Here is a 27,359-nt window from a genome sequence, read left to right as displayed (position 1 = left end):
CATCCTGCTTCACGTAAAGGGTTCGTAGTGGGCTTAATACGCCCGAGAATTAATCGGAACCGTCGAGGCCGACGATAGGACCGCTCAGTTATCACTGTAGCACGGAACGGACCGCTTAAGCGGTTCATGTCCGGAGTCGGCCTGTGGCGTGGTGCGATCGCCCGGTCGACCATTCGCGCAGGTACTTAGGGAGATCGAATTTGGCGAGCGACCCTATCCTGCGCGGGTGGGCAATTGGCACGATCGTGGTGAGGTTAAACCCCCACCCGTGACGAGCTCCCAGCGTTGGTCCGAGAAGGTCACGACGGAATTGTCCGTCCGGTGGGCGAGGCGGCCGCCATTCGAGTCGAGCGGCCGATTGCACGCCGGCGGGCGCGAATTCGCAACAATATCTTTACCAGACAGGTCGATCATTTTTCAATACAGAGGAAAGATATGATCATGTTAATTCTAATTAAAAATGGATACATGTTCAAGCACATAGAATCATACAATATTTGAGTACATTTTCCATTTCTTATTTAAGACGTTTATTTTAATATCAAGTTTAATTTAATTACATTTTATTATCGTCTTAATCACCCTCAAACCCATTTTGTTAATTTCGGAGAAATTGCATCGACACTGACAATATGATTGTTGAGTTTATGTGAAATAATAATTTAATAATCGCTGTATTATTTCTCTTATATTCCAAAAGCGTTGTTGTGAATCTGTTTGTGCCTTTGTCAGATCGGGAACTGGGAGGTCATCTACAAAATTGGAGAAGGAGGCTTTGGATTGGTTTACAAAGCAAAGAACATCAACACTGCAGTGGAGGTACAAGCTTGTGTTATACTTAATGTCTTCCTTTCACTTTCTGGAACAGCTCCTGGGAGAGCTAGATAGAACACGGTACAGGGACACGTGGAATAAAGGGACAGGGAGATTGTCCTGAATCTGAATTCATCAACTTTGTTTCTGTCCAGATGAAATATGCTTTTTCTTTAGACTTACAGGCCTCATGTCAAGTCATTCATGCAGAAGATTCCATCTTCGATGTCAGTCGAGCGCCGACCTCCGCTCGGCTGAACAGTTTACGGTTTGGACACCACTGATAGGCCGGATCTGGATTCAAACTTCGACCAAAATCGAATCATCTTGTTCTTCTCACCAAACCAACTCATCCACCTAGTTTCATCATAACTCAATCACAGCTCTTTGAAATATCACGCGATATATTATATTTGGCCCCGTCACTCAACGGTGAAGAAGCACTTAAATTTTTTTTATTATTCTCGTATCGGATCGGGATTCGGATCTTCACCAAAATCAAATATATTCGTCCTTGTCACACACTCAACCTATCCACCTCGTTTCGTCCGAATCTGTCCACTTTTTGAGATGTTGTGTGATGTAGTGTTTTTGGCCCTATGTCTCAATCATAAGGAATTTCAAGGAAATTTTTGCATAGGAGAGGCAATTCGGCCCATCATGCCTGAACTTCACCAATACCAGATTTAATAAATCAGTCAATGGTGAAGAATCACTGGATATCTCGTAAACCAGAAACGGATCGTCACCAAAATGGAACCAATTAGTCCTTTACACACGCTCAACTTGTGCACCAAGTTTCGTCGAAAAACGTCCACAACTCTTTGAAATATCCTCCTCACAGACAGATAAAACAAAGAAGTCAATCAGGTGAAAATTAGGATTTTAAAAATGTGATCTAAGTTGTTGACCTTTGGCCTATGTTGACCTCAAAAATAAGGTGGTTGAAATGTATGACGAAATATGCAACTCCTCTTTAAATTTCAAGTCAATCGGATGAAAATTGACAATTTTAGAAATTTGACCCCTGTTTAACTTTTGGCCTATGTTGACCTCAAAAAGAATTGGTGGCGAATTCAGTGACCTGACGTGAAAATCTTCTTCAAATTCCAAGTCAATCAGATGAAAATTGATGTGGAGACGGGCTGCCCTCCTTCCCACGTCTCTCAATTATATGTCTCTTCCTCTTCCAATTGCTGCCACTCAACGAGATTCACTTGTGGTGTGTCCATGTAATCATCCCACCTATTCCCCATTTTTATCCTCGGTCGATGTCAAGTTGTTCCTTTCTGTCACTTTTCTCCTCCACAGAGACTTCTGTATGAATGGATGTAATCATTGTACATCACGACGCACCAATATCATATCATTTAATAGTTTTTCCACATTGTATCCAAGTTGTTATATTATGACCTTTTGTTTTCTCTTTCAGGTTGCTTTGAAGAAGGCAAAATATTTGAAGGATTCCCAAAAAGTAAGTGTGTGTGAATGTGGAGATAACTGTGTTTTAATTACTGAAAGAATAGATTAATTTACCTCTGCACTGTCCTGATGGAACCTTTGTCTGTGATGGATCTTTGTCTTTTGGCCCCTGAGGCTGTGAGTCCCTCTGTGTGAGTTATAACGTTGTGGTTACAGCTATGGGGTTTGTTAACCTTTATACAGGTGAGAATGAATTTGTTTGATTTTCTTTCCTTGTTTTTATTCTTTTTGTAGCTCTGGGATGAAGCTATCAAAATGCTGACACTTAATCATGCAAACATTGGTAAGTGTGGATTTCACTCAAACTTATCACAGTATGAACAAAATAACTTACAGATTGTATGTTTCTGTGTGTTTATCATTCATGCCACAGAAACACGGAATTTGCATGTTCATCATGTTGTTTAAAGGTGTTTGACTTTCGGTGGGTTTCTTATACCATCTTAACTTGTGCTCCACTGTCTTATTTCCCTACAGTGAAGTTGATTGACATAATTGAAAAACCGATCTGTAACCAAAGGATCCTCGTGATGGAGTATGTTGCTGGAGGTGAGGTTGCTGAAGTAGTTTTGCCAAAATTCTACTGTTTGTGTCCATGAAGTTCACTTTTACTTGAGCACTAAAATAATTTAGTTATGGTTATTCATCAACGTGAATTGTTGGGACTTTTTAGTGGCTCAACAAAAAGAGCAGAAAAGGTAACATTGACATCTTGTTATGATTGTGGGGGTGGATGGAAGAAGCTAATAGGAACACAGCATTGTGTGGAGTTGCTTGGTCTGTGGACGTGTAGGAGGCATCTTGATGTAAGTAGGGAACCTGTGAGCTTAAGTGTTACGTGTCACCACACGAGGGGTGGTGCGGTGTTAATTTGCCGAGGGAGGAAGAATAGGTTCCCCAGTATGTGATTCCCCTCTGTGGTTTTTCCGTTTGATTATATATTTCAAGATCGGCAAGAAAGGTGGGGACCGCGTCCCTGAAACCACAACAAACGGGCAGAAAGCCCCGCCTTCAAAGGTGACAACAAGCGAAGTCACGCCCCGAGGGACGACTGACGTCAGAAGCTATCCGGGCAGGAGAAGCCCCGCCATCCCGGGTTTGGGGCGTGCAGGCCACGCCCCGAGGGTGGAGGATATATATCGACGTGATCGAAGTTACAGAAGGAGGTTGCACATTTTAAGAGGAGGAAGGAGTTGGCTTGCGCATTTTAAAAGAGCCGTGATCAGAGTGAAGGCATGAGGCGCATTGTTTGGAGAGGTGAGAGCGGAGGTTGAGCGCACGCCGAGTTTGTTAGCCGAGGAGGACGACACGACCATTGAATTTGTGTTGAGGTGATTCGGTTCGCGTGGTGAAGTAAGACGCTGGCCTTTTGCTCTTGGTCGAGTCGGTGAGGACGATCGGAGCAAACAGAGCCGTTCCACTGGGGCTTTGAGCCTTGATGTGGAGTGTCCCTCGCGGATTGCCTGGCGTGCATTCGTCCCGCGACGAGAGAAGCACCCCGATTCCAGTTTTACAAGGATCAGGTCTGGGACAAGCTTAGTGCAGGAATAGTTGAAAAGGAAGGTTTTTCATTTAATTTTGTGTCCCCTTTGTCTGTATTTGAGTCTCAGCTGTTCACCACCACCTCGTGTCTTCTCCCATCCAAAACCACGATTTTTATCCACCCCCGTTCATCCACCCCAAACCCATCTCCTTCAAATTCCTTCCTGAAAGTCCCTGTAATGTCCATCTTGTATTCCCCGTGTTTCCCGCCCCATCCCTCTCCCTTCCACAGATCTCCTCCTCATGTCTTTGTTCCACACTCAATTTTCCTCCGATTGACTTGAAATTTGAACAAGATTTGCACATCAGGTCAATGACTTCAACCACTCATTATTTTTAAGGTCAAAGTAGGTCTGATTTCTAAAATTGAGATTGGGCCAAAATCTCTACATATCATGATTTCTCAAAAAGTTGTGGACGAGGAATGACAAAACGAGGTGGATGAGTTGGTCAGGTGACACAAACAAGCCGATTCGATTTTGGTTCAGATCGAGCCCATCAGTGGGAGACAAAACGTAAACTGTGCGACATGGCGGAGGTATGCGCTCCACCGAGTACCGTTCTACTTTGTTCTGTTTTACCAAGTGTCACTCTGAATGATATTTTATTGCTTTGTTTATCGATCCTCCATTTTATCGTTCCTCTACTCTTGTTTTCTCAAAAATGAATAATCTCATTGCTTTGCCCTTGTATGTTTACGTTCGATGTGTGCAGGTTCACTCCACGACCAACTTGCTTTTCGGGAGACATTTTCTTTAGTTGATGGGCAGCATGTCATCAAGCAGGTGAGATGAAAGAGCTTTTCAGCCTCAGTGTGATCTTGATGTGTTTTGAAACTCGAAATTGTACAATGTTAACAATCACAATCTGTCTCCATGATTTAATATTTTATCTCTTCCTTCCAGATGGTTTCTGCTTTTACATATATGCACAGTAAGAACATTGTGCATCGGGATATCAAGGTAACCCACTTGTGTAACACTGCAATGAAAACCATATATTGTTCAGCACAGCAAGGATGGAATGGGGGTGGGAAGTGGAGAGGGTGGGAAATAATAAAATTTATATTGTTGGGTGATGATCAACAAGGGCGGAGGTGGTGTTTGGGGGGCTGTCACACATCCATCCTTTTTGTGCTCATTACACAATTCATTAGACCTCCAAGAAAGCTTGAAAATATGTCAAAATTAAACATCCATTTCAGTTCGGTTTCAGTGTGTGATAAACAGAACCACCCACTGTCGGATTGTGTATTTAATTATTTATATGTCTATTCATGGTGACATCATCAGCGTCGTTCTACAATCTCAAACTCGTCTTTCGAGAATCCACTGATACGCGCCATGTTATGGTCACCTGTCCATCAATGCTCTTCGATCTCAACCTTCACCATATTCGAGTAATTCCCCATTGAGAGGTCGAACACTCCACCCCTCCTCATGGGATTATCCACAAACTGGATTAAAAAGCAATCCTGGACTAGATCGAGAAATTCCTCACCTGCCCATTCCCCATTCCTCAACCCAATCTCTTCCTGGCAAATTAAAATCACCCACAATCAATCCTCTTCCCTGACCACATGCCTTTCGGAATGCTTAATGAACCTTTCTTCCGTCAAACCAGGAACCTGATACACGAACCGATAACTATTCTTCCATCTTTAATGTCTCTCCACACAGAACCCTCCACGTCAATTCGCTCCTTCACATCACCCCTTTCTCTTGATTTCACACGGTATTGTTCTTCACCTCGAATGATACACCTTCTGCTATTTTCTCTTCCCATCACACCTCGACATCTTGTGGCCTTCTTGTCCCTTCCTCCAACGAAACCAAAGTCTCACTTACTGCGACTCCATTGTTCGTACTCTTTACAATCCACTCTCGTTTCAAGCTCCTCCATATTATTGTATTAACTTCTGACATTGGTAGAGAATGTTTTTTTTTTAAACTTTTCTCTTCCTGGAATTTTTACCTGGAAGGTGTGGCAGATCCACAAGAGCTCAGCAATGTTGTTGTTGTTTTGGTTCTTGTTGGGGTCGATTTTTGAAATGTTCACCCATTGGTTGGACAGCTGCCTGACCACGCCCACATTGGTCACTTGACTCCACCCACCACGGCACTCAGGCAGAATTATGTGGCCGCCATCTTGGTTTTATTTTGGGCCTAACACTTCAGGCCTGTCGGCCTTTGCTGACTATGCACTGCCCGGGTTTTTTTTTCCTGCCTGCTCTTCTCATTCAAATTTGGATTTTTATTTTAACACATTTTATGATCAAAGGTTTGATGGTTATTAATATAATGATTTGTGTTTGCTCTTCAGCTTGACAACGTGCTTTGCAACAATCTGATGGCCGTGAAGGTCATCGACTTGGGCTTGGCTACATTTTTTAGGCAAGGTGAAATACTTTATGACGACTGTGGCACACCTGGCTATATGGCCCCAGAGATCTCAGAGGATGGCTATGAAGGTCCCCCAGCCGACGTGTGGTCACTGGGCATCCTGTCCATGAAATTATTTCTTGGACTGGAATTTGATGGATCTGATATTTACAATGTGAGTATTGTTTATTGTGGCGTCATGATCATCATCACAAAGACATTTCATCATTATTATGTGCAGAGTTGCCTTTTTGAACATGACCTCTCTGATTTTTGTTGTCCGAAGTGCCACGAAAGAACTTGGCAGGAGATAACGGAATGTGAATAATTTGTAGGTAAAAGTGGATTAAGTTTGTGGAGAGAATCTGCACAGGAGATTGACAGTGCTGAGAGTGTCAGGGTGTGCTAAGTGAGTGAAGGGAAGTGTGACTGTTTGGTGTGAAGGGGATGCTGAAGGTGTGGTGAGTGAAGGGAGTGTTGATGGTTTGGTGCTGGGATGTTGTTGTTTGGCTTGTTCAGCAGACACCATCATGGACACATTGCTCATGGCGATACTTTTGATGTTAAGATCTGTTAGTTTGATGAGCGCGCGTTCTGCTGGATATTCCGGTTTGGACGTCGTGATCCCTTTTCTTCCAGACTGTGCAATGAAACAAATGATTGTTAGATCATTCACTTGTCTTCTCTTTGGTAATTCTTCGTTGGTCCGTTTCATTTCGGCTGCCAAAGATTTGAGTTGTCACGAATTTATTTCATAAAACCATAGACTTAATATCCAATGTTTGAGTCGAGAGGGTTTGTTTTTCGCCGAATGAAGAAAACTTCTGTAATGTACACCATAATTTATTAATTAATGAGAATGTATTTTATTCGTTTTGAGTCAAGTGTTGGTGATTGCGTCAGGGAGTGCTTGATTGGAATATGCTTATTATGAAAGTATTCAATTGTGATGATTGGTTCATATTACGTCACAAACACGTTTGTTTTGATTCTTCACAGAAAAGTTCAAATGCCAGCAATTTCTGGAAAGTGTTTTCCAAAGTGTCACAATTGGAAAGTGAAGAATTGACGTCCCTTCTGTATGGGATGACTCATGACGAACCTCTGTTTCGATTCACGATGGAGGTGAGGGTTGGACACCGTTTTCAACTGTTTGATTTGCATGAACAAGTATGTTCACACGTTCTGGGGTTGCTGACCTCCTGTTTTGGTGGAGAAAAATGCTGTTGCTCACTGGTGGACGTGTTTCCTGATCGTGTCTATGTTGGATTCCAACACATTCTTTTGCAGGAGCTTTCAAAGCACACATGGCTCAGAAATGGTCCCTCTTTGTAATTTTGAAGGTAAGCAGCCCTCCTCTTGTACCCTGAATATCTTCCGTTAGTATTATTTGTCTGAACTCTGGAAGATGGAGCCTCATGGAAGAGCATGATGATGGAGAGCATGAAGTGATAATTAATCGGGCAGCAGGGCAACTATAAGACAATATGAACATTAATCCTTTGAACCCTGAGCTCCTTGGACTTTTGTCTCCACCACCCTGGGCTCCCTGGAGAAAAATACAACCGCTCAGGTGTATGGAGGGTTTGAATATCAGATGGGAAAACGGCCACGAGGGTTCAAAGGGTTAACTTCCGGTTCTGTATCTGAGTGTGTTAGACTTTGGTGGTACAGTTCCTCTTTCCAGTTTATCAAAGCTAAGTTTTCAGAACAGATCCGTCTTGTCTCTCCATCTTTTTATCCCTGTGCTGTTGTGTTTTCATGTAATTTTTTTTCCATGTTTGACCGGATCTTCTTGTGGTGTTTTGTTCCTCTGAATGTCTGGCTTCACCAAGGATAAGATGAAGGCTTTTGATGGAGGATGATCTAAGATGGTGGTGAACAGCAATCTTGAAGACCTGGAGGGAAGAATGAGATTCAAGAGTGAAGAAGGAGAAAGTGTTGCGGGAGTTGAATTCCCGAGGAAATAGAGCAACAGCTCGGTTGGCATCAATGGGGAGGAGGAAATTCCGCCTGAAGAAATACCCAGCTGATTGCCGTGAGAAAAGTTCCTGTGACGTCGCTGGAACTCAGAGGATTTCAGGAAATGACAGCACTGGAAGTGCTAAACGATACGTTAAAAAGTTTGACTGAACTGTTCAAAAAGAACCATCAAGCCTCTGAGTTGACTGGAATTATTGAGAAAGTTCCTTCTGTAAATCATTCCGGTCTTCAGTGATGGAATTCCACCCCGTGCAAGTCTTGGTATGTTTGGCACCTTATCCGAACCTGAACCCAAAGCCCAAACCGACTTCCGTCTCATAACTGCCTCATACCTGTCCCCTTCTTTTCAGAAAACTCCTTCCAGCGTGTGACATTCTCTCTTCAGGTGGAGAAACATTTCACAATCTGTCCTTACTTTCCAGGTGGTTCCAATAATTGACTCCATATTACTGACGCTGAATTCCAAGAAACAAAAATTTTTTTACTTCCCTGTCTGGATACTTTCTTTCTCGTCTATTCTTTTCAAAAAAAACTTTAGTTCTTTGAGCATTGCCATGATGCAGGCTGGCAGCCTTCAGAGAAATAGCTCCTCAATATGACCTCACCTTTCCCTTCTCAAATGTCTGACAAGCTTGCTCGACTTTCCAGGTGACTTCATGAAATGACTCCACAGCTGCTGATCCAGAACTCCAATCATCGAAACTTCTTACTTTCCTCTCTGCATCTCTTTTCTGCTCTTCTCTCAATATTTATTTGATGGCCGCCACAATGCAGGCTGATGGCCGTCAGATAAATTTTGCCTCAATATGACCTCACATTTCCCCTCTCAAATGTCTGACAATCTTGCTCTACTTTCCAGGTGAATCCAAGAAATGATTCCACGGCTGCTGACCTAGAACTCCAATCATCGAAACTTTTTACTTTCCTCTCTGACCCTCTTTTCTGCTCTTTTCCCAATATTTATTTGATGGCGGCCACGATGCAGGCTGATGGCCGTCAGATAAATTTCGCCTCAATATGACCACCTTTCTCCTCTTAAATATCTGATAATCTTGCCCTATTTTCCAGGTGACTTGATTAAATGATTCCATGACTGCTGATCCAGAACTCCAATCATCCAACCTTCCTACTTTCCTCTCTGCCCCTCTTTTCTAGATTTTTCGCCATGAAGAACATTTCTCTATTTTCTTGTATTTTCGACCAAATTCACCTTCCAAAGTTTCAGCTTAAAGTTCACCTTCAATATCTCTCCTATTTTTCTCTTTCAGGTAAATTTAATTTGTTGAATGTTTTGGGTTCAGTCTTTCAGATTTATTCTGCCCTGTCATACCTAAGATTTCCCAGTCATTGCGTCGTACATCAGACAGCCGTCCTCCCATTCTGGTTCAGGAGGTCACGGCTCAAGCCGATGAAGCCTTTGTCGCTCCTGTGTGAAGCGGGACCATCGCCGTGAAATATAAAACACACAGGAAATGGCGCTCTGTGCTGAGGTGCGGCGGTGATAGTCATTGTTCACCCTCGACTAGGCAAAGATCCCCGGGGGGTGAAACAGCACGGTAAGGTCTGCACTGTAGTTGTGTGCTTTATCTGAGTATAAGGTGGATCATCTGGTGGAGGTAGTGATATAACCAGAGTGATATTCATTTTGAGGCCACTCCGATTGGACCCGTACTTGTAGGGTGACCATCCCCATCTTCATTTGATTATCTGTTGTTCCTTCGTGTTTACAAGCTTTAATTTTGCACAGTGTACTTTATTCTACCAAAATTAAACAACAACAGTGGAAATTTAAACTTTTCAGCCGTCCCTACTTTAAACAATATTTTGTCCTCTGCCAAGGAGTGGACCACAAGAATCAATTCTGAAGGCAACGGCCTATAGTCCAAAAGAATGGTTTCATTTTTGACAGTGGCAGGACGATGCATCAAGTATGGTTGGGAAGAATAACTCTGAACTGCGGAGGATCAAACAGAAACAGCCGTCGATGTACACAGGGTGCCCCCACTCCTCCCCACGTGACGTGTGGCACATATCACGGCACAGAAGGGTTCCAAGGTCTTCACATTCAGTGTTCAAGATTTCCTTGTGGACATCCACTATCACTTTGATAAATCAGTCAAGATAAAAGGCTAATTGAGGGCTAACCTGACCTTCACCAACAGTGATGTGAGAAAAATAATAAACAATGAAGAAGGAACTTAGACGCAGGAGGAGGTCATTCGGACCATCATGCTTGCACTGCACCAACACCAGATGAAATATGTCCATTCAGCTCAATGAAGCATCCTCTTCATCGATACGAATAAATGTCAGAGTGTGTCAGGAGGTCATTCAGTCAGTCAGCCAGTCAGTGTGTGTGTCTCCTCCTTAATTCCACCAAAAACCATGAAACCAAGCAGCCTGAAAGTTTGCATGCACACGAAGGGAACTCCAAGAGAGTGCATGAGTGTTTTGGTTCATTAATAAACCCCTTTTGAAGATAATTAACAGCCTTATTTAATTATATCCTGAATCAAGCACATCCTCGAACACCTTATTGTCAAGGACGAGGGAGGGAAGGAGGCTTTGGTTGGAGCGAAAGGGAGGTGGAGGGTAGTGAGAGTTGTTGACAGTTAATAACAGATTGTAGAAGAGCTAGGGGAGAGGGTCGGATTAGGAGGAGGACAAAGGGCTGGGTGGTGAAGGGATGAGTAGCAATGGGGAGTCATAACAGAGGCGGCAAAGGGAAGTTGGAGATTGGAGGAGGTGGAGGAATGAGCTGGAGGAAAGAGGGTGGTGGAAGGAGACAACTTTGTGGATGTGAAGGGGGACAGCTTTGACAAGCGGGAGTGAGTGGGGGCATTTGAAAGGGAGCGGTGAGGGGGGACAATTGAGGGGGAAGCTTGGAGGGGGAAGAGAGAGAAGTTTGCTTTGAAGAGGGAGGTGGTGGGTGATTTGCGAGGGAGCAGTGAAAAGGAAGCTTTGAGGGAGAGAGATGAGAGCAAGCAGGGCCATGGGGAAGGAGGGAGAATGGAGAGGTGTGGAGAGAGGAAGGATGACACTGCGTTGAGGTATTGTAGAGATGGAAGCGAGTGGGGTGATGGGGAATATTCCTTTTTAATCAAGTTGCCTTTTGATTACTACTGTACTCACTGGTTTCATCCATGTAAGCACTACCTTTTATATTCATTTATTTGTATTCAAAATGAAATAATGCCCAAAATATATGTTATAAAAATTATCAAATTCTGTCGAAAAACCTATAACCCACTTGTTAGTCCGGGAGCCCATGGAGGTTTGTTTAGCATTGCGAGTACAAAAGTTTTGAGGCTTTGAATACGATGGGATACAACATGGGACCCTCAAACGGGTATTCTTAAGTTTCATCTCCCGTACCATTCCTGGGGGAGACCACTTTAGTACCCCCAAATTCAAGTTTAATTAGCATGATTGAGTACATGAATGAAACCAGTGCCAAAATGTTCTCCGAGAAGGTCGAAATAAAGATACGCCATTCTTCAGTGTCAACTCCTGTACTTAGCCTACTGAAGAACGCCCCTAATTAATGCTAATGACCACGTTAATTAGCATGATTGAGTACAAAAATGAGACTTGCACCAAAATATCCAGTAGGGTACCCTGACTAAGTTTCGGCCATTATTAAGTGTCAAATCCTGTACCAAGTCCAGCTAAGAACGGGTCAAAGGTCAGGGTCAGTGCTGCCGGGGGATTAATTAGAATAATTAGGTACACTGGTACGTGCCCGTAAAAATAAATAAATAAATATTCAAACTACGACCAACAAACAACAACCACACAGGCCGTTTCTTCGCTCTCGCGTGGACGCACGTGCGTGGCCCGGAAGTTGGCATATTATTCGCAGTTACGATTATTCGCAATTTAGTTTTAATACCCAATTATTCAATTAGCGCCAACTTATTTTACCTTTTCGCAATGTCGTGGCAAGGAAAAACAAAAAGAGAAGAGAAGAGAGAGAAAAAAAATTTACTTCCTGGTTCGGAGCATACCAGCACTCTGATGTTACCGAAATTTATGCACCGTCTAATATGAAAACGATCATAACTTGGGGCATTGTGTTTATCTATAAATGCGCATAAGAAATCGAGAAATTATTAGAATACACGAAGTCATCACTCTCCGGAAGTCCGTACGTTGTAACCTGTAATGGCGAATGCGGCTGAGCTTCCCTTCCCCATCGGCCACGCCCACGCAACAACGTGTCTTGTCATTGGTTTGGTAAATAAATGGCCATAAGTTGGGAAGCACTTGTCCGATTAATATCAAACCTTGAAAAGGCACATCCTCAGGTCCCCAGCAATATATGTGGCAAGTTTCAATGAGATCGGAGCAGTGGTTGTCGAGAAACAGCAGTCACAGACACACACACACACACACACACACACACACACACACACACACACACACACACACACACACACACACACACACACACACACACACACACACACACACACATTGCTGGAATTATAGATAGATGAATGAAACCAGCGCTAAATTGTTCATCTTTGGGGTGAAAATCAAGATCCGCCATTCTTAAGTGTCAACTCCTGTACTTAGTCTACTTAAGAACTCCCCTAATCAGCACTAATTACCACGTTAATTAGCATGATTGAGTACAAAGATGGAATTCAGGCCAAAATGTCTATCAGACCACCCTGTCCATGGATTGGCCATTCTTAAGTGTCAACTCTTGTACCTAGTCCACTTAAGAACGGGTCAAATGTGATCATCTCATCCTTTATCTTGTTTATAAAAACATTTTTTAATCTGCAATGTCTGTCTCTCGGCCTGATATCATTTAATCGATTTACCGGTACTTTAATTTACGCCATGTCCAAATTAAACCTGGTAACACAAGAAATTTCGTTTTGCCGATTGCAAAAACAAAATGTTTCCTTTAAAAAACCTTTCCCGAACATTGTTCTTTCCCAAATAATATTGCCTTTTCAGATAGGTGACAATGGATATGCAAGACCCTGATTGGTCTCCTAACTTTAATAATTGCCAGGACTGAGACCGCAAGCCCAGTTCCGACACCTCAGAGACGCTGTATCCTTCATACACATCAGAGTTCGGGGAAAGAGGCCATGCCTTGAAGTGTTTCCATTCGGTGAACAACAATGGGCCACAGTACAAAAAGCTGCATCAAACAGGCTTAAAAAAACGAAATTTCGAGAATTCAGTCTTCCGCGATGTCGTTCTTCATCTACCTGAAAGCCCAGGGGAAAAGGATGGATATCATGTTAGCTGTTATAAAAACTTCACTGCAGTTTCAGCCAGCCAGTCACCTGTCGACATTGGTGACAATGCGAGTACCTCTACGACAACACATTTACGTTCTACAACCGCAACCTCAGATGAAAAGCCATCCACTTCCAGTATATTTCCACCGCAATGTTTGTTTTGTGGCAACACAAAAAGCGCAAAAAGGGTGGGCTTGAAGTTGCTGGTGCTTGCGAAACTCTCGAAAGGCTAGCCAAAGCATTCAGGAGGCGGCTTTGGTATTAAATGATGCTTAAATCTTGTCTAAAATCAGTGGCATTGACCTTGTCGCCAAGGAAGTGAAATATAATCACTCTTGCAAGAGTTCGTTTCTGATGTCGGCAAACAGAGTACGCGATCATGAAAGGAAGAGTGCCGAAAGTCCATCGACCAGTACCACCAACCCGTCAGCTGTTGATGATATTCAAGCATATGTTGAGCAATCTGTCCTCAGAAACAAAAGGCCCGAACTCCTTACATCCGTGTATGCGAGGTATTTTATTTGGACTTGTGCAATATATCATCAGAAACTCCTCGAAATAACGCTCAAAGCCTAATGCGGAATTTGAAGGGAAAATTTGGTGACAAACTTAAATTTCAAACTCCACTCGGAAAGAAATTAGGATTGATAATGTACAGTTCTGAAATGTCTGATGACGCAGTACATGTCGCATATGACTATGCCTCCGATGATGAACAAATTGTGACTAAGGCCGCTCTGCTACTCAGGAAACAACTACTTGATGTTCAAAAAAAGGATTTGCCCGAAAATCCTACTTTAGATGTCTTTAAAATCCTACTACCCCCCCCCCAACCTCTGTTATCTACTTTTTTCACCACCTTGTACTGTGGACAAAATCCCACAAAATGTACCGATCATGTCATGCGCCGCGTTAAATCATCCTGTGATGATGCCCTCTTCATTACTAGGAGAGGTAAAGTTAAACCAGCAAAGCAAGTGGCACTGGGTATCGCTGTGAAATCTGTCACAGGCAGCAAAAAGGTTGTGCAGGTGTTAAATCGATTTGGGCACTGCATAAATTACAACAGCTTCGAGGAATTGGAAACAGAAACAGCAGAGCAACTTCAAGAAAGGCGACTATCCTGTCCTGATGGAACCATCAAAGACAAGCCAATGGGTGTTGCATTTGCTAACTTCGATGAGTTGACAAATACATTATCTGGTGCAGACACACGACATGATACAATGGGAATAATGTATCAGAATGGACCAGATGAATCAGAAGAAACAAGGTCAGTTGAACCAAGTGAGTCCGTCTCATTGCCGCCAATAGTCCCTCGCACCAGGAAGGGGCGAAAACGATCACTGGAGCAACAAGAGGTATCACTGGAACCATATCGTAAAAAACAAAAATGACAGTTTTCAGTTACAAGCACGTAGATGTCTTCAACCTCCCTGATGTCAGTGGTTCTGCAAGAAACTTGGACCTGATGTGGATGATGAGTCATGCTCTAGATGTAGGCAAGGTTCCAATGTGGGTCGGGTATAATGCCAAAAACTACGAAGACAAGCTGCCAAAACAAGAGGTCAGATACATGCCCAACCTGAGACAGCCAATCACGAGTCTTGACGTCATACAAGAGACGCTCATCACAGCCCAAAGATGTGCCAAAGAGTGTGAGCAGAAATTTGGAATTGTCACGTATGACCTGAATGCGGCAAAACCTGCCATGCAGATTCAAGCCACAGAAAAGCCCCAATTTGATGACGTCTTCATAATGTCAGGTGTGTTTCACATTGAGATGGCATTTTTTTTTAAAGCGGTCAGGAAGATCATCTCTGATTCAGGAACACCTGACATGCTAACTGATACTGACGTCCTCGCCCCAGGGTCACTGAACGGCTTCCTATCAGGAAACATTTTAATCACTGTAAAAGGTTGCATCCAATACGAGCCCTTGCCTTTGAGATCCTCCACTTTTTGGCATTCATGAATACCTACGAGGAAAAGGATCGACTAGAGGAATTCATCAACAGTGTACACAGTGGTGAAGTTGCACTCGAGTCAATAGGTGCATCAGATGTCTTCGTTGCTGGAAAAACTGCCTATACCAAGTACACAGACGAAACAAGATCTGGAACACATGGCTACACCACTCAATTTTGGATGATGTACATCGATTACATTCGTCTTTACCACAACCTGGAGAGAGCGATCAGAACAAATGACATAGATCTATACATCTTCACACTGACTGCAGTCATAGACCTCTTCTTCGCTACAAACCATGTCAACTATTGCAGATGGTTGACAAAATTCCAGCTTGACCTGATGAATATCGACGAATCGCACCCGGGACTCCGAGAAATTCTTGAGAAAGGTGCATTCACTGTCCGAAGAACTGACCATGCTTTCAGCCGTGTTCCTGTCGATTTAACTCTGGAGCAAACGGTCAACGCTGACGCAGCGTCTCGCCTCACAGGGATATCGTCTGCCACAAATAGTTATACTGCTCGTTTGAGATGGATGGTCACAAAATCTACCAGGGCTTCTTTCATAAGCCTTGTGCAAGAGATGGCAGGTTTGATTGTGAATGATGATGTTGCTGCAGAACTCCGACCTGCACGAATAGATCGTGATATGCGTGACTTGAAGAAGGTCATGAAACAAATAGAAGACTCTCGCAATCCCTTTGAGATGGAAGTCGAAACAGAAGCATCACAGAAGAAACTGTTCAACATTAACACCGGGAAGGCTACCAGTGATGAGATTCGTGAAAGTCTGCTCAGAATTCCAAAAGAGGGACAGGCACGCCACCAAGATTTCCTGGATTCCTGCGTTGCTGATCCCAACAGGTTTGAAGAGAAGATAACAAAGGTAAAACTGAAGACCTTTTCAGATGGATGTGCAAAGAACCGAAGAACAGAAAGCAAGAAAATATCGGAGCTGAAGGGTACTAGAGATCTGATGGGCCGCCTTGTGGTACTAGCCACCAAAAGGAATCTGGACTTGGCGTTCATCCATGTTGTAATTTTGTTTCAAATTTTATTAAACTGTTTTCGCATATATAATGTATATTGTTCATTCATTCTATTCCTGTTCTTAAGTGGACTAAGTACAGGAGTTGACACTGAAGAATAGCCAATCCATGGACAGGGTGGTCTGATCGACATTTTGGCATGAATTCCATATTTGTACTCAACCATTCTAATTAACATGGTAATTTGTGCGAATTAGGGGCGTTCTTAAGTGGACTAAGTACAGGAGTTGACACTAAAGAATGGCAGATCTTGAGTTTCACCCCAAAGATGAACAATTTAGCGCTGGTTTCATTCATGCACCTAATTATGCGAATTAACCCCCCCCCCCGGCAGCACTGACCCTGACCTTTGACCCGTTCTTAACTGGACTTCGTACAGCAATTGACACTTAAGAATGGCCGAAACTTAGTCAGGGTACCCTACTGGATATTTTAGTGCAAGTCTCATTTTTCTACTCAATCAATTGGATTCGTAATTGAGAAGGTCAGAGGAAGTGATAGATGGTTTGTGTATGTGAGTTGGAAAAATGGCAGCATGTTTGCTGTTTTGATGAGAGAGAAGTGGATAGATGGAAAAATGTCAGATTTAAAATGTCGATGGAAATAGCAAATGAGATGGATGTTTTGAGTATACGTACAACTGAGATTTCTGTATATTTTAGCATGTTGTTTTGGGAAATAACAAGGAAAGGGATTAAAATATAGATATGACAAATAATGCAAGCTAAATGCTTCTATAAGAACCTTTGTTAGTCTTATTGAAATACATGTGCCCATGACGTTTATTGATTGGTGTTTAATTGATGCTTTGTTTGTTTCGGAGTGTTGAAAGCAGTCTTTGAAGCAATGTACGATTTCGTCGAGTGAAGCTTGGGAAGAGCTTCAACCGAAATATTGGACGATGGGGAGAACCCAGATTTGGGTGATTGAGCATTCAACACGTGATCATGCCCCTTCCTGAGGAGATAAGATGGAGCAATGTTTGAAAAGAAAGAACAAGCCGGTAGGCGACGAGGGATTCGCTGGGATCGAAGCGCTGGATACGATGCTTTTCATTCTGACCGATCCACCGACGAAGAATCATTGCCAAGACGTATTGGTTCACATACAATTGTTCCTCTGTCCGGCAAGATTTTTCCTTTTGCGCATTTTGCCAACTGGCACTCCTCATAAAAAAATGCCTGTAAATAGACACCCTATTTTTGAAGGACTACCATTTGAAAAATAATCGGTTTGCTGGTTTGTGCTGTGGAGCCTCACGTTGCACACACACACACACACACACACACACACACACACACACACACACACACACACACACACACACACACACACACACACACACACACACACACACACACGAAAAACCTGATAAACTTCTCTCAATGCTCTTGTTTGACCACACCTCCTGAGCCACTCAATATTTTTCATAAGCCACGCCCACTTTCCTACGCCACTCCCACTTTAAATAATAAATAATTGGAGGTGGCGTGTGGGTCGTGGAATCATTTTCGGTAAATAAATAAATAATTGGAGGTGGTGTGTGGGTGGGGAATCGTTTTCGGTAAATAAATAAATAATTGGTGGTGTGTGGGTCGTGGAATCGTTTTCAGTAAATAAATAAATAATTGAAGGTGGTGTGTGGATCGTGGAATCGTTTTCGGTAAATAAATAAATAATTGAAGGTGGTGTGTGGGTCGTGGAATCGTTTTCGGTAAATAAATAAACATATTATATTATTAGAAATCCACAAAGACAGAAATGCTGGTGATTCCATTTATTTTGGATCCTTTTCACTTTGGTCAATAACGTTTGGATCGAGGAGAGATCGAAGGTGGAACGACGGTGTAGTTCCTTACAAACACTGTATACACACCTTAAATGATGGTAAATAGACACCCGATTTTTGAAGGACTACCATTTGAAAAATAAAACCTCAATCAAAAATCAGCTCGAGTAAAATTTTCTCAATATCTCGAAGTGTTTAATTCCAAAGTCTCGTTTCTCTACATTCAAAACTGAAGGACAAGTATTGAAAATACTGTACGCGGTTTTTCGGCCGCTGCACAGCAACGGGTGGTTGCTCGGCAACGAAATTCAAACGCGCACATTCCCAGTATATATTCCACATGTTGGCAAAGTTTCATCGAAATCGGTTCGCTGGTTCGTGCTGTGGAGCCTCGCGTTGCAGACACACACACACACACACACACACACACACACACACACACACACACACACACACACACACACACACACACACACACACATACATACACAGACAGACAGCCGGAAAACCCGACAATAAGGGATATCTCATATATAGCGAATCTAACAAACAGACACACACACACACACACACACACACAGATTGCTGGAATTACAGATCGATTTACTTGAAATTTCATTTGTGATGTGAGAAGGTCCAAGTGGTCAAGGGTCTCAGCTGTCTTATCTGTCTGAAGGGTGTAATGGGGTCTCAATGGTGTTAAGGTCTTCAGGGTCTTTTGGGATTTTTTGGACGTCAGGGTCTTTTGGGATTTTTTGGACGTCAGGCTCTATTGGGTCTTTTGGATCTTCGGGGTCTTCAGCGTCCTTTTGGGTCTTCGGGTTTTTTGGGGTCTCCAGGTCTTTTGAGATTTCTAGATCTTTTGGGACTTTTGGGTTGACAGGGTCTCTTGGGTCTCCAGGACTTTTCGGTCTTCAGGGACTTCATTGTCTGGATCTGGAACAGCTGGAAAAGCCGACAACAAGGGATATCTCATATATAGCGAATCCAAAAAATCCCACTGAGGAGAAGGTTGAGCAAAGTCTTAACGTCGGCGTTGTGTGGTGCCCTTCGTGGAGGAATGTTCTCAGCCACACTCGATTGCTGCTCTGCAAATACATCATGAACTTGCTGTGGTTGCTTCAATGTACGACAGGCCTGGAGTTCCACACTGCGCTCCTTCAACCCAGTGTCCGGCCCAAGCTTGTCCTTGCCCACATCTACCTTCTCCTCAGCTCAAGGAGTGCTTCGATTGTGTTTCCCGTTGGGTGCTGCTCTATCCACAGCCTGACATGTTTATCTTCTGACTTCGGGTAGCATGTTTTCAATGTGTGACACATGCTGATGAACAGGCCATAAATGAAATGGAAACTCACTCATTTTCTGATATGAGCACTCGCTGCCATTGTTGATTGAACTTGAGTAATGGAAATATTTTCTCCTTCAGGAACGGGACATGGTAATCATGTGTAAGAAAAATTATTCAAATTTTCCTTAAAAAAATAAAATGGGGGAGTGTGGGTGAAAAATTTATATTAATGTATTCTAAATTGTAACAAATGGAGTTTTAGAAATGTAACCTTTATGCTACAAGTTGAATTGGCTGTCCTTTCTGGCCAAGAGACTTTTGCCCTAAATTATGATAAATGTCTTCGTCTGGGGTGGTGTGACCTTAGCTGATAACAGCGAACCTTTGCCTCGAAATGTACAAAGTGGCTTCTCGTCTAAAGGACACGTCTGCAGTCTGGGTTGATAGCCCCCACCACTCTCTCATGAAAGTATAAAATGCTTTGAAATGTAAAATTGTTTCAGTGCAAGTTCCTGAGGAAGTATTAGAATCTCAGTGGCTTGTGCTCCTTGGAACTGACCAAGTACCAAGTTAGAATAAAACTCTCTGATGTAATGTGGAAGTGAATTGAATCGGGTTGGTCAAACTGTTAACTAAAGGATAAATTGATGAAATAGAACCAAATAATATTGCAATCAATGGGGATTCTTAAGTTCATTGTACGAGGGTGAGAAGTGTATGGTGGATATTGAGAAAATAAATTGTTTCACAACAAAGGACTTGTGTGGACATCGGTTTTATCAGTGTCAATGGGTTTTTGTAGGATTTTATAACCAAATCGGACAAACGTTAAACTCTGCCTGAAGTCAAATAGGATTCCACAATCGGCCAGTCAGAATCCTTCTACGATCACAACGGGGTCGGTTAAAGAAATCCACAACACCGCCAAACCATGTGACCTATCAATTAGAAATTAACAAACTTCTGAAAGGATATCTTGGGGAAAGTGTATGTGAAATTTTGCCTCAATCTGTCCAACCGTTCTGGAGAAGATTTTTTAAAATTTATTAATTTTCAATCCAAGATGGCTGACGAACCATGTGACCTATGACATCATAAATTTACATTCTGCCTCCAATCCTCCAGTGGAATACGTGTGTGAAGTTTCATGTCAATCAGATGAGGTGTGTTTTTCTATCCAGGATGGCCACCAAACAATGTGACTTGTGACGTCATAATTTTTACTATGGATGCAGACATGATGGAAGATGATAGTTGCAAATTTTCGCTTCGTTAGGTTATGTGATTCCAGAGAAAACATTATTTGATATTTTCTTGAATCCAACATGGCTGCCAAACCATGTGACCTATCAATTAGGAAATATCAAAAGGCACCAGTTCACCACTTGCTTGATATGTGTACCAAATTTCGTAAATACATCTTGAGGGGATTTGTAGTTAAGCTCCGGAAACGAAATGTGATGGACGGACGGAACCCATTTCAAAATCCCCCGCCAACTTCGTTGGTTGGTGGGGGATAACAACAAATCAAAAAGAACCCTGATTTTTTTTTAAGTTGGGGAGTGAGAGACAAACCTTTAGACAGTGGGGGGAGTGGAGGAGGATCCTGGGCAAGTCAGGGAAGAAGAACCCCTTCTGGGCAAACGGAAGAAGAACCCCTTCTGGGCAAGTCAGGGAAGAAGAGGAGAAGGCCATCTTCTCCACGAGGGGAAAACCAGGCCGTGCGTTGTCATGCCAACGTGACGTCATCGCCTCAGTGCGCTTTTGTGGTGAATTCCTATTTAAATCCGATTTAAAAAACGATGTTATCCTTGTGGTACAGATGTGAAACGGAGAGAGAGAGAGAGAGAGAGAGAGAGAGAGAGAGAGAGAGAGAGAGAGAGAGAGAGAGAGAGAGAGAGAGAGAGAGAGAGAGAGAGAGAGAGAGAGAGAGAGAGAGAGAGAGAGAGAGAGAGAGAGAGAGAGAGAGAGAGAGAGAGAGAGAGAGAGAGAGAGAGAGAGAGAGAGAGAGAGAGAGAGAGAGAGAGAGAGAGAGAGAGAGAGAGACAATGTCGCTTTCCTTCAGTTGGAATCATTACCCCGCTCACGTGAAGAGAAAACCGGGTTTAAAACAAACGGTTCATGTCCGTCCGTCCCTCTCAGGAATTATATCAGTTGATGATCGAGGAGCATCTTATATAAATGACCCAAACTGAGTCCGGTAAACGGAACGAACCCGCACTCCGAACTCACCATGATGTATCAGTGGATTCAAGAAAACCCTCCCCCCCCCTCCCCCCTCCCCCCAACGTGAATACTTCCAACATTCGTGTGAATAAAATTAAAATGTTTCCATCATGAACTATAACTTCAACAGAGACCCCAACACTGACACCTGTAATCTCCTCGACAGATGTTAAAATTACGTGGGAAACTCAAAGCACGATGGGTTTTTAAAAATAAATAAATAAATATTTCATATTTAAAAGTGAGTTTTGGGTTAAAATCGTGATCATGATTTAAAATGAATACAAAGTGTGAAAGTTTAGTTTGAATGAGAAAAACCGACGCGCACTCAGGTCATTCCTTATTCTTTCACAGCAACTGGGACAAGGAACAAACATTGTAACCATGGATGCACTACAAACAAGCTCTGTTGTCAAGGGCGATACGTTTATGACGTCACACTTCCACAGCAGTGGACGTGTTTCGCTTGCAGAGTTTGTTTACTTAAATAAACATTTCTCAACAACGACAGGATCACTGAAGGCATCGTTGGGCCCCGCGAGGATTTGGCCACACCGAGTCCTTTTGGTTCTCTTGTTGGGAAGTACCTTTGGGATCAGTTTAACCACAGCAGGTAAACCCAGCAAAAAGGTCGTGCGGTGCACGAGTGAGTCGTGCTGTGTACAAGCAAGACGTGCTGTGTATCCCCAGTGCTGAGATGTTTCCTAATTGTAAATTTATTTATTAAATAAAACAGTGAAACAGCAGTACTCCGAACAACAGTACTCAGAGGTCATTTACCTGTTTACAAACATTACTTTTCAGATCCAATCGCAGAGAGATCCTTGCAGAACGGAATCACCATCTTGGCCCTGTGGATATTGAAGACCTCACGTTGCAGAGATCTGGGATGGGTCTGATTGATGACAAGGGGAGAGAAACCACAGGTAAATACAGCAAACAAGTGCCCTTCCCCCCACACACACCTAAGTTGTTGACCTTTGACCTATGTTGACCTTTTGACCTCAAAAACAATAGGACTCTTCCTTTTGACAAACGCTACCATGTGGTGAAGTTTCCTGAGGATCGGTTAAAATTTGTCATCTGCATGCCATAAACAGACAAACAGACCGATAGACAGACAAACAGACAGATAGACAGACAAACAGACAGGTAGACAGACAAACAGACAGGCAGAATAACAAAATCGACTGACCAATACACTTCAAAAATATTCGATTTTCTCGTCATGAAACAGTGATGTAGCACACGTGGTCAGGTAGTTTTAACCTTTAAATAAACATTATCTTACAGATCAGGTCACAGAGGAAGGAGAACCTGATGAGGAGTTTCTCCACTTTCTGGGTGAGGTGTACGATTCATCATTGTATCTGTCTGCTTGTTGTGGATATCAAGCGTCAGTCGCTCTCCAAATCAATCTATTTCCGAGTTGTGATGAAACTTTCACTTTCTGTAAAACATCTTCATCAAATTTTTGATGCAGGGAAGTGTTTTCATCCCCGGTGTTGGCTTCATGGTTCGGGTGGTGGGCTTGGGATCAGAGGATTTTGAGTTCAAATCCTTCTTGGTGGCTTTTGAATTAATACCAGGTGGGGTTGACTCTGCCCGTCATGCTTCCGAGGTCGGCAAAATGAGTTCCAGTTTGCTGGTATCCTGTGTCGGAGTGGTGACCCGTCCAGGATTGTGTGTGCGCTCACGTTCGACCACGCCGTAGATTAGTTGGCCGACACTGTCATCCCATGAGCGGATTCCATGTTCCGTTGAACTTCCTCACATCTCTGGGTAAAAAGTATGACGACGTTGTGATTGAAGATCTGATTGAATCTGGAATTTATCACCGGTCAGACTCTTCCTGCAGGATGAACACACCTACCTGTACTGAAGCACATATGTGCATCCACCGAGGACTGGGAACACCCCAGGGATGATTTGGATGCTTCAGATGATGAAGATGATGATGATGAGGATTCATGAACCCGTTCATGAGAACATTTAACTTTCATGACGTTGTGTAAAGATATGTTTTACATAGCAGGAGGTTACCGGAGTATTCAACACCAGAGGACCAGGAGAAGTGGGGTTTATGAATGGACGTTTATCCTTGTGAATGGAATTTATTATACACTGCCAGAAAAAAAAAGTATTCGAAAAAAGTGAAAAAACATAAAGTGATGAAATCTCAAATAAACAACCAATCAAGGCAGTCATGATACCACATTATGATGTCACAATCCTTCTTCTGAATGATCATCACGATACATTTTGACATTTTACTTTCGTTGAGGGATTGTGTTGGAACATTATGATGGAGGGATTGTGATGGAAAGGATTGTTTCAGTCTTTCTGCCCTTTAAGCCGCCCAACCTCTCCCAACAACACCAGGCTTGTACACGGTCTAACAAAGGATATCCTCCAAAGAACCACGACCTACGACACAGAACTAACTCAGTGTGGATCAAACCCAGAATGTGGCTGCTCAGACGAGAACTTTATCAACAGCGATTCTTCATAAATGAGCATCATGTAGTCAAATCTTCAGGCATTCTACAAACTGGCAGAGAACCCGCTCTACGGGCGATCTTGTTCCGAGCATGCAACACGCTTTACTGACACGTTACCTTTATTTGGGTGGTGTATAGGTAACTGACAGCTGTTTACAGTATAGGCAAAAACAAAAACCAGGGTTACGTGCATGAAGCACCAAGAATGACCACACCGTGGTCACAACCTGCGACAAAATCCAGTAAAGGGCCGATTGGGAAACGCGCCGTTGAATCACTCTTTAAAGAAAGTTGAGTAACGCTCGATTCCATCACGTAACACTCGATTACCGTGTTTTCTGGTTTACTGATTAGCGAACGCAGTAACCTTCATACTTAACGCGTGCACATGAGAGAACAGGAAACAACAACAACAATAACACAATACCCCTGGCAATTTGGAATCCGTGTCGTCGGCTATGACCCTTTTGCTTCCGGTTGTTTTTAAACGCTGTGCGGTGTATAAACACGATTGGGCTTTATTTAAATCTTGTGAATAATACTTAACGCGTGCACATGAGAGAATAGGAAACAACAACAACAACACAATACCCTCGCAATTTGGAATCCGTGTCGTTGCTTATGACCCTTATGCTTCCGGTTTTTTTTTGCTTTTGGGTTTTTTTTTTGTTTCCGGTTTTTGTCATGGGGAATGATGCATGCCGGGAGATAAAGGCATCGTCGGAGACATGAAAGACCCAAATATCAGACATGGTGAATATTTCCTCCACTGATTTTAATAAAGATATCTCCCACATCATCAAAAAATAATTTTTAATTGTGATTTACGTTATTTGATCGCTAATCCCGAATCCAGGCCGAAGTAACCAGAAATTGCGTCTACAGTTGTGAGGAAGTTATAGGTAAAGTCAGAAGCGAATGTAAGAAGAATATTACGTTCGCTTCTCGTATTAATTTTTTGACGTGAGATCCTGTTCTAGGCGGTGTAGTTGTCGTTGTGAAGGTAATGTTGAGGTAATATTAATTTTTTTCGATGACATCCTGTTCTCGGCGGTGTTGTTGTTGTTGTGAAGGTAATGTTGAGGTAATATTTATTTTTCATGGCAAAAAGACTTTAATTTGATATATTTAAGAAGTGAATGTAAGAAGAATTCAACGTTCGCTTCTTGGCGTTGCCTATTCCATATTATTGTACATTTGACTTGATGTTTTTGGTCTCCCTCATCATGATTAACACTCGACTCAAACAAAGCCAAAGGACATCTCACACAACAAACCTGAACAGTGAGTAACCAGCAGAGGCCGACAGGCTTCATGTGTTTGGCCCACCAGAAAACTAAGATGGCGACCGTATGATTTTGTCTGGATGCCTGGTGGGTTGATTCAAGTGAGCAATGTGGGTGTGGACCGGACACTGTCTGACCCATGGGTGGATACTTTAAAAATCGACCCCCAACAAGAACAAAATGAATGCGGAGCTCTTGTCAACCCCTCCCCAAGATAACCGGAAAAGATGAAAAACAGCCCTGGACATTAATTGGGGTCATGTTGATCCTGTGTGGTCATAGTCTGGATGTAATCAGCCCAGAACTGGAGAAGTAGCGCGCCAAACACCGATCCGTGAATTGTCGTGAGGATTTCTCGGGTGCTGTGCAGTTCGGGCATAAATCTCAGGGCATATATTTAAAAAGTTGAAAGTGTCTGTTGTGTCTGTGTGTGTATTTCTCTGTGACCTATGCACACAAAAAGTACTGGACTGATCCTCACCAAACTTCACATCCTGACAGAACATGTACCCGGGAGTGTCCGGAGTCGGCCTGTGGCGTGGTACGATCGCCCGGTCGACCATTCGTGCAAGTTCTTAGGGAGATCGAAATTGGCGAGCAACCCTATCCTGCGCGGGTGGGCAACTGGCACGATTGGAGTGGTGTGCGAATAACGCCAAGGTCATGGGTTCGATCCCCACACGGGCCATCATTTCTTTTATTTTTTAACGAGACCCGGTGTCGGAATTATTTTGGGTGTTTGCCAATGAGTCGGCTGGGTTCGAACCCCAGCCGAATCACACCAAAGACTTTATAAATCGTGTTAAAACAACTGCGAACTCACCAGCAGAATACTGACACAGAGGAGGTAATCAAAGTTGGACAGAATCAGCAAAACGTTCCAATGAACCAATGTTTTTTGCAAATACCTATTTTGCGAGCAACCACCGACCGCTCCATAAACCCCTCATGTCCAGATTTTAATGAATGGCTTGAACAAACTTTGGTCAATCATGGCTGATGAAGGTTGTGGTCAAGTTTCATCAAAATTGTTTGTGTAGTTTCTGAGATAAAAGCAAATACCTATTTTGGGGCAAAACCCCCGTTGACCCCAGTGAGTGCCCAATTTATTTAACGGCATGAACAAACTTTCGTATATCATTGGTGTTGAATGTTGTGGTCAAATTTAATTGGAATTACATGTGTAGTTTCGAAGAAGAAAGTAAATAACTTTTCATGAGGGGCAACTACCCCGCCAACCCCCTCCATAAACTCTCTGTGGACCTCCTCTGACCCGGATTTTTTTTTATCTCCGTGATGAAACTTTGGGATATCACGTGTGATGAAGATTGTGGTTCTGTTTCATCGAAATTGTTTGTATTGTTTCAGAGAAGAAGTTGCAAGTATTTGTGGACAGACGGATGGTGTGCCATCACATGAGCTCCCCGGAACTTGGTCACAGGTGAGCTTACAAGGTTCAGGATGTGAACCATCACAAACAGAAATGGCCGGTTAGCTCAGATGGTGAGAGCGTGGTGCTGATAACGCCAAGGTCATGGGTTCAATCCCCATACTGGCCATTATTTATTTTATTTTTTAACAAGACCCAATGTCGGAATCGTTTGGGGGGTTTGCCAATGAGTCTTCACGATTCCAACCCCAGCCGAGTCACACCAAAGACTTTGTAAATGGTGTCAATGCACCTGCACACTCACCAGCAGAATCAGGGTGTTGAGGAGGACGTCAACGTGGCACTGAATCAGCAAAATGTTCCAATGAACCAATGTTGCAGCAAACACCTAT

The 27,359-nt window shown here is 43.0% G+C and overlaps 1 protein-coding gene, 1 long non-coding RNA gene, 1 other non-coding gene and 1 pseudogene across 6 annotated transcripts in view; all 4 read left to right on the top strand.

Moving 5' to 3' along the window:
- LOC147006543 (uncharacterized) overlaps positions 1-10,853 on the top strand; it is a 24,977-nt gene extending 14,124 nt beyond the window's left edge. For all 3 annotated transcript variants that reach the window (XM_085868586.1, XM_085868585.1, XM_085868584.1), the window contains exons 8-17: positions 733-819; positions 2,246-2,287; positions 2,530-2,578; positions 2,773-2,844; positions 4,552-4,622; positions 4,743-4,799; positions 6,160-6,393; positions 7,218-7,343; positions 7,509-7,561; positions 8,054-10,853. In XM_085868586.1, coding sequence (XP_085724712.1) covers positions 733-819; positions 2,246-2,287; positions 2,530-2,578; positions 2,773-2,844; positions 4,552-4,622; positions 4,743-4,799; positions 6,160-6,393; positions 7,218-7,343; positions 7,509-7,553 — 783 coding nt within the window. In that variant the 3' untranslated portion in view covers positions 7,554-7,561; positions 8,054-10,853. The remainder of the gene's footprint in view (positions 1-732; positions 820-2,245; positions 2,288-2,529; positions 2,579-2,772; positions 2,845-4,551; positions 4,623-4,742; positions 4,800-6,159; positions 6,394-7,217; positions 7,344-7,508; positions 7,562-8,053) is intronic.
- Positions 8,797-21,129, top strand: LOC147006542 (uncharacterized; annotated as a pseudogene).
- A 795-nt stretch (positions 21,130-21,924) lies between these two features.
- On the top strand, positions 21,925-27,213 carry LOC147006540 (uncharacterized). Of its 2 annotated transcripts, none has more exons than XR_015054769.1 (3): positions 21,925-22,403; positions 22,595-22,716; positions 26,946-27,213. It is a non-coding gene; the product is annotated as an uncharacterized LOC147006540 (long non-coding RNA). The 2 variants fall into 2 exon arrangements; XR_015054768.1 differs by lacking the exon at positions 26,946-27,213 and adding an exon at positions 23,084-24,860.
- On the top strand, positions 27,063-27,136 carry TRNAI-GAU (transfer RNA isoleucine (anticodon GAU)). Its single transcript has one exon. It is a non-coding gene; the product is annotated as a tRNA-Ile (tRNA).
- Positions 27,214-27,359: the final 146 nt, after the last annotated feature.

The sequence above is a fragment of the Eptatretus burgeri genome, unplaced genomic scaffold (genome assembly GCF_056783735.1).
Source record: "Eptatretus burgeri isolate ZD-2024b unplaced genomic scaffold, Ebu_testis_v1 Ebu_testis_scaffold_3166, whole genome shotgun sequence".
In the NCBI taxonomy this organism is placed as follows: Eukaryota; Metazoa; Chordata; class Myxini; order Myxiniformes; family Myxinidae; genus Eptatretus; species Eptatretus burgeri.
The sequence above is the reverse complement of the archived record's forward strand: the minus strand, read 5'-3'. Positions and strand labels throughout refer to the sequence as shown.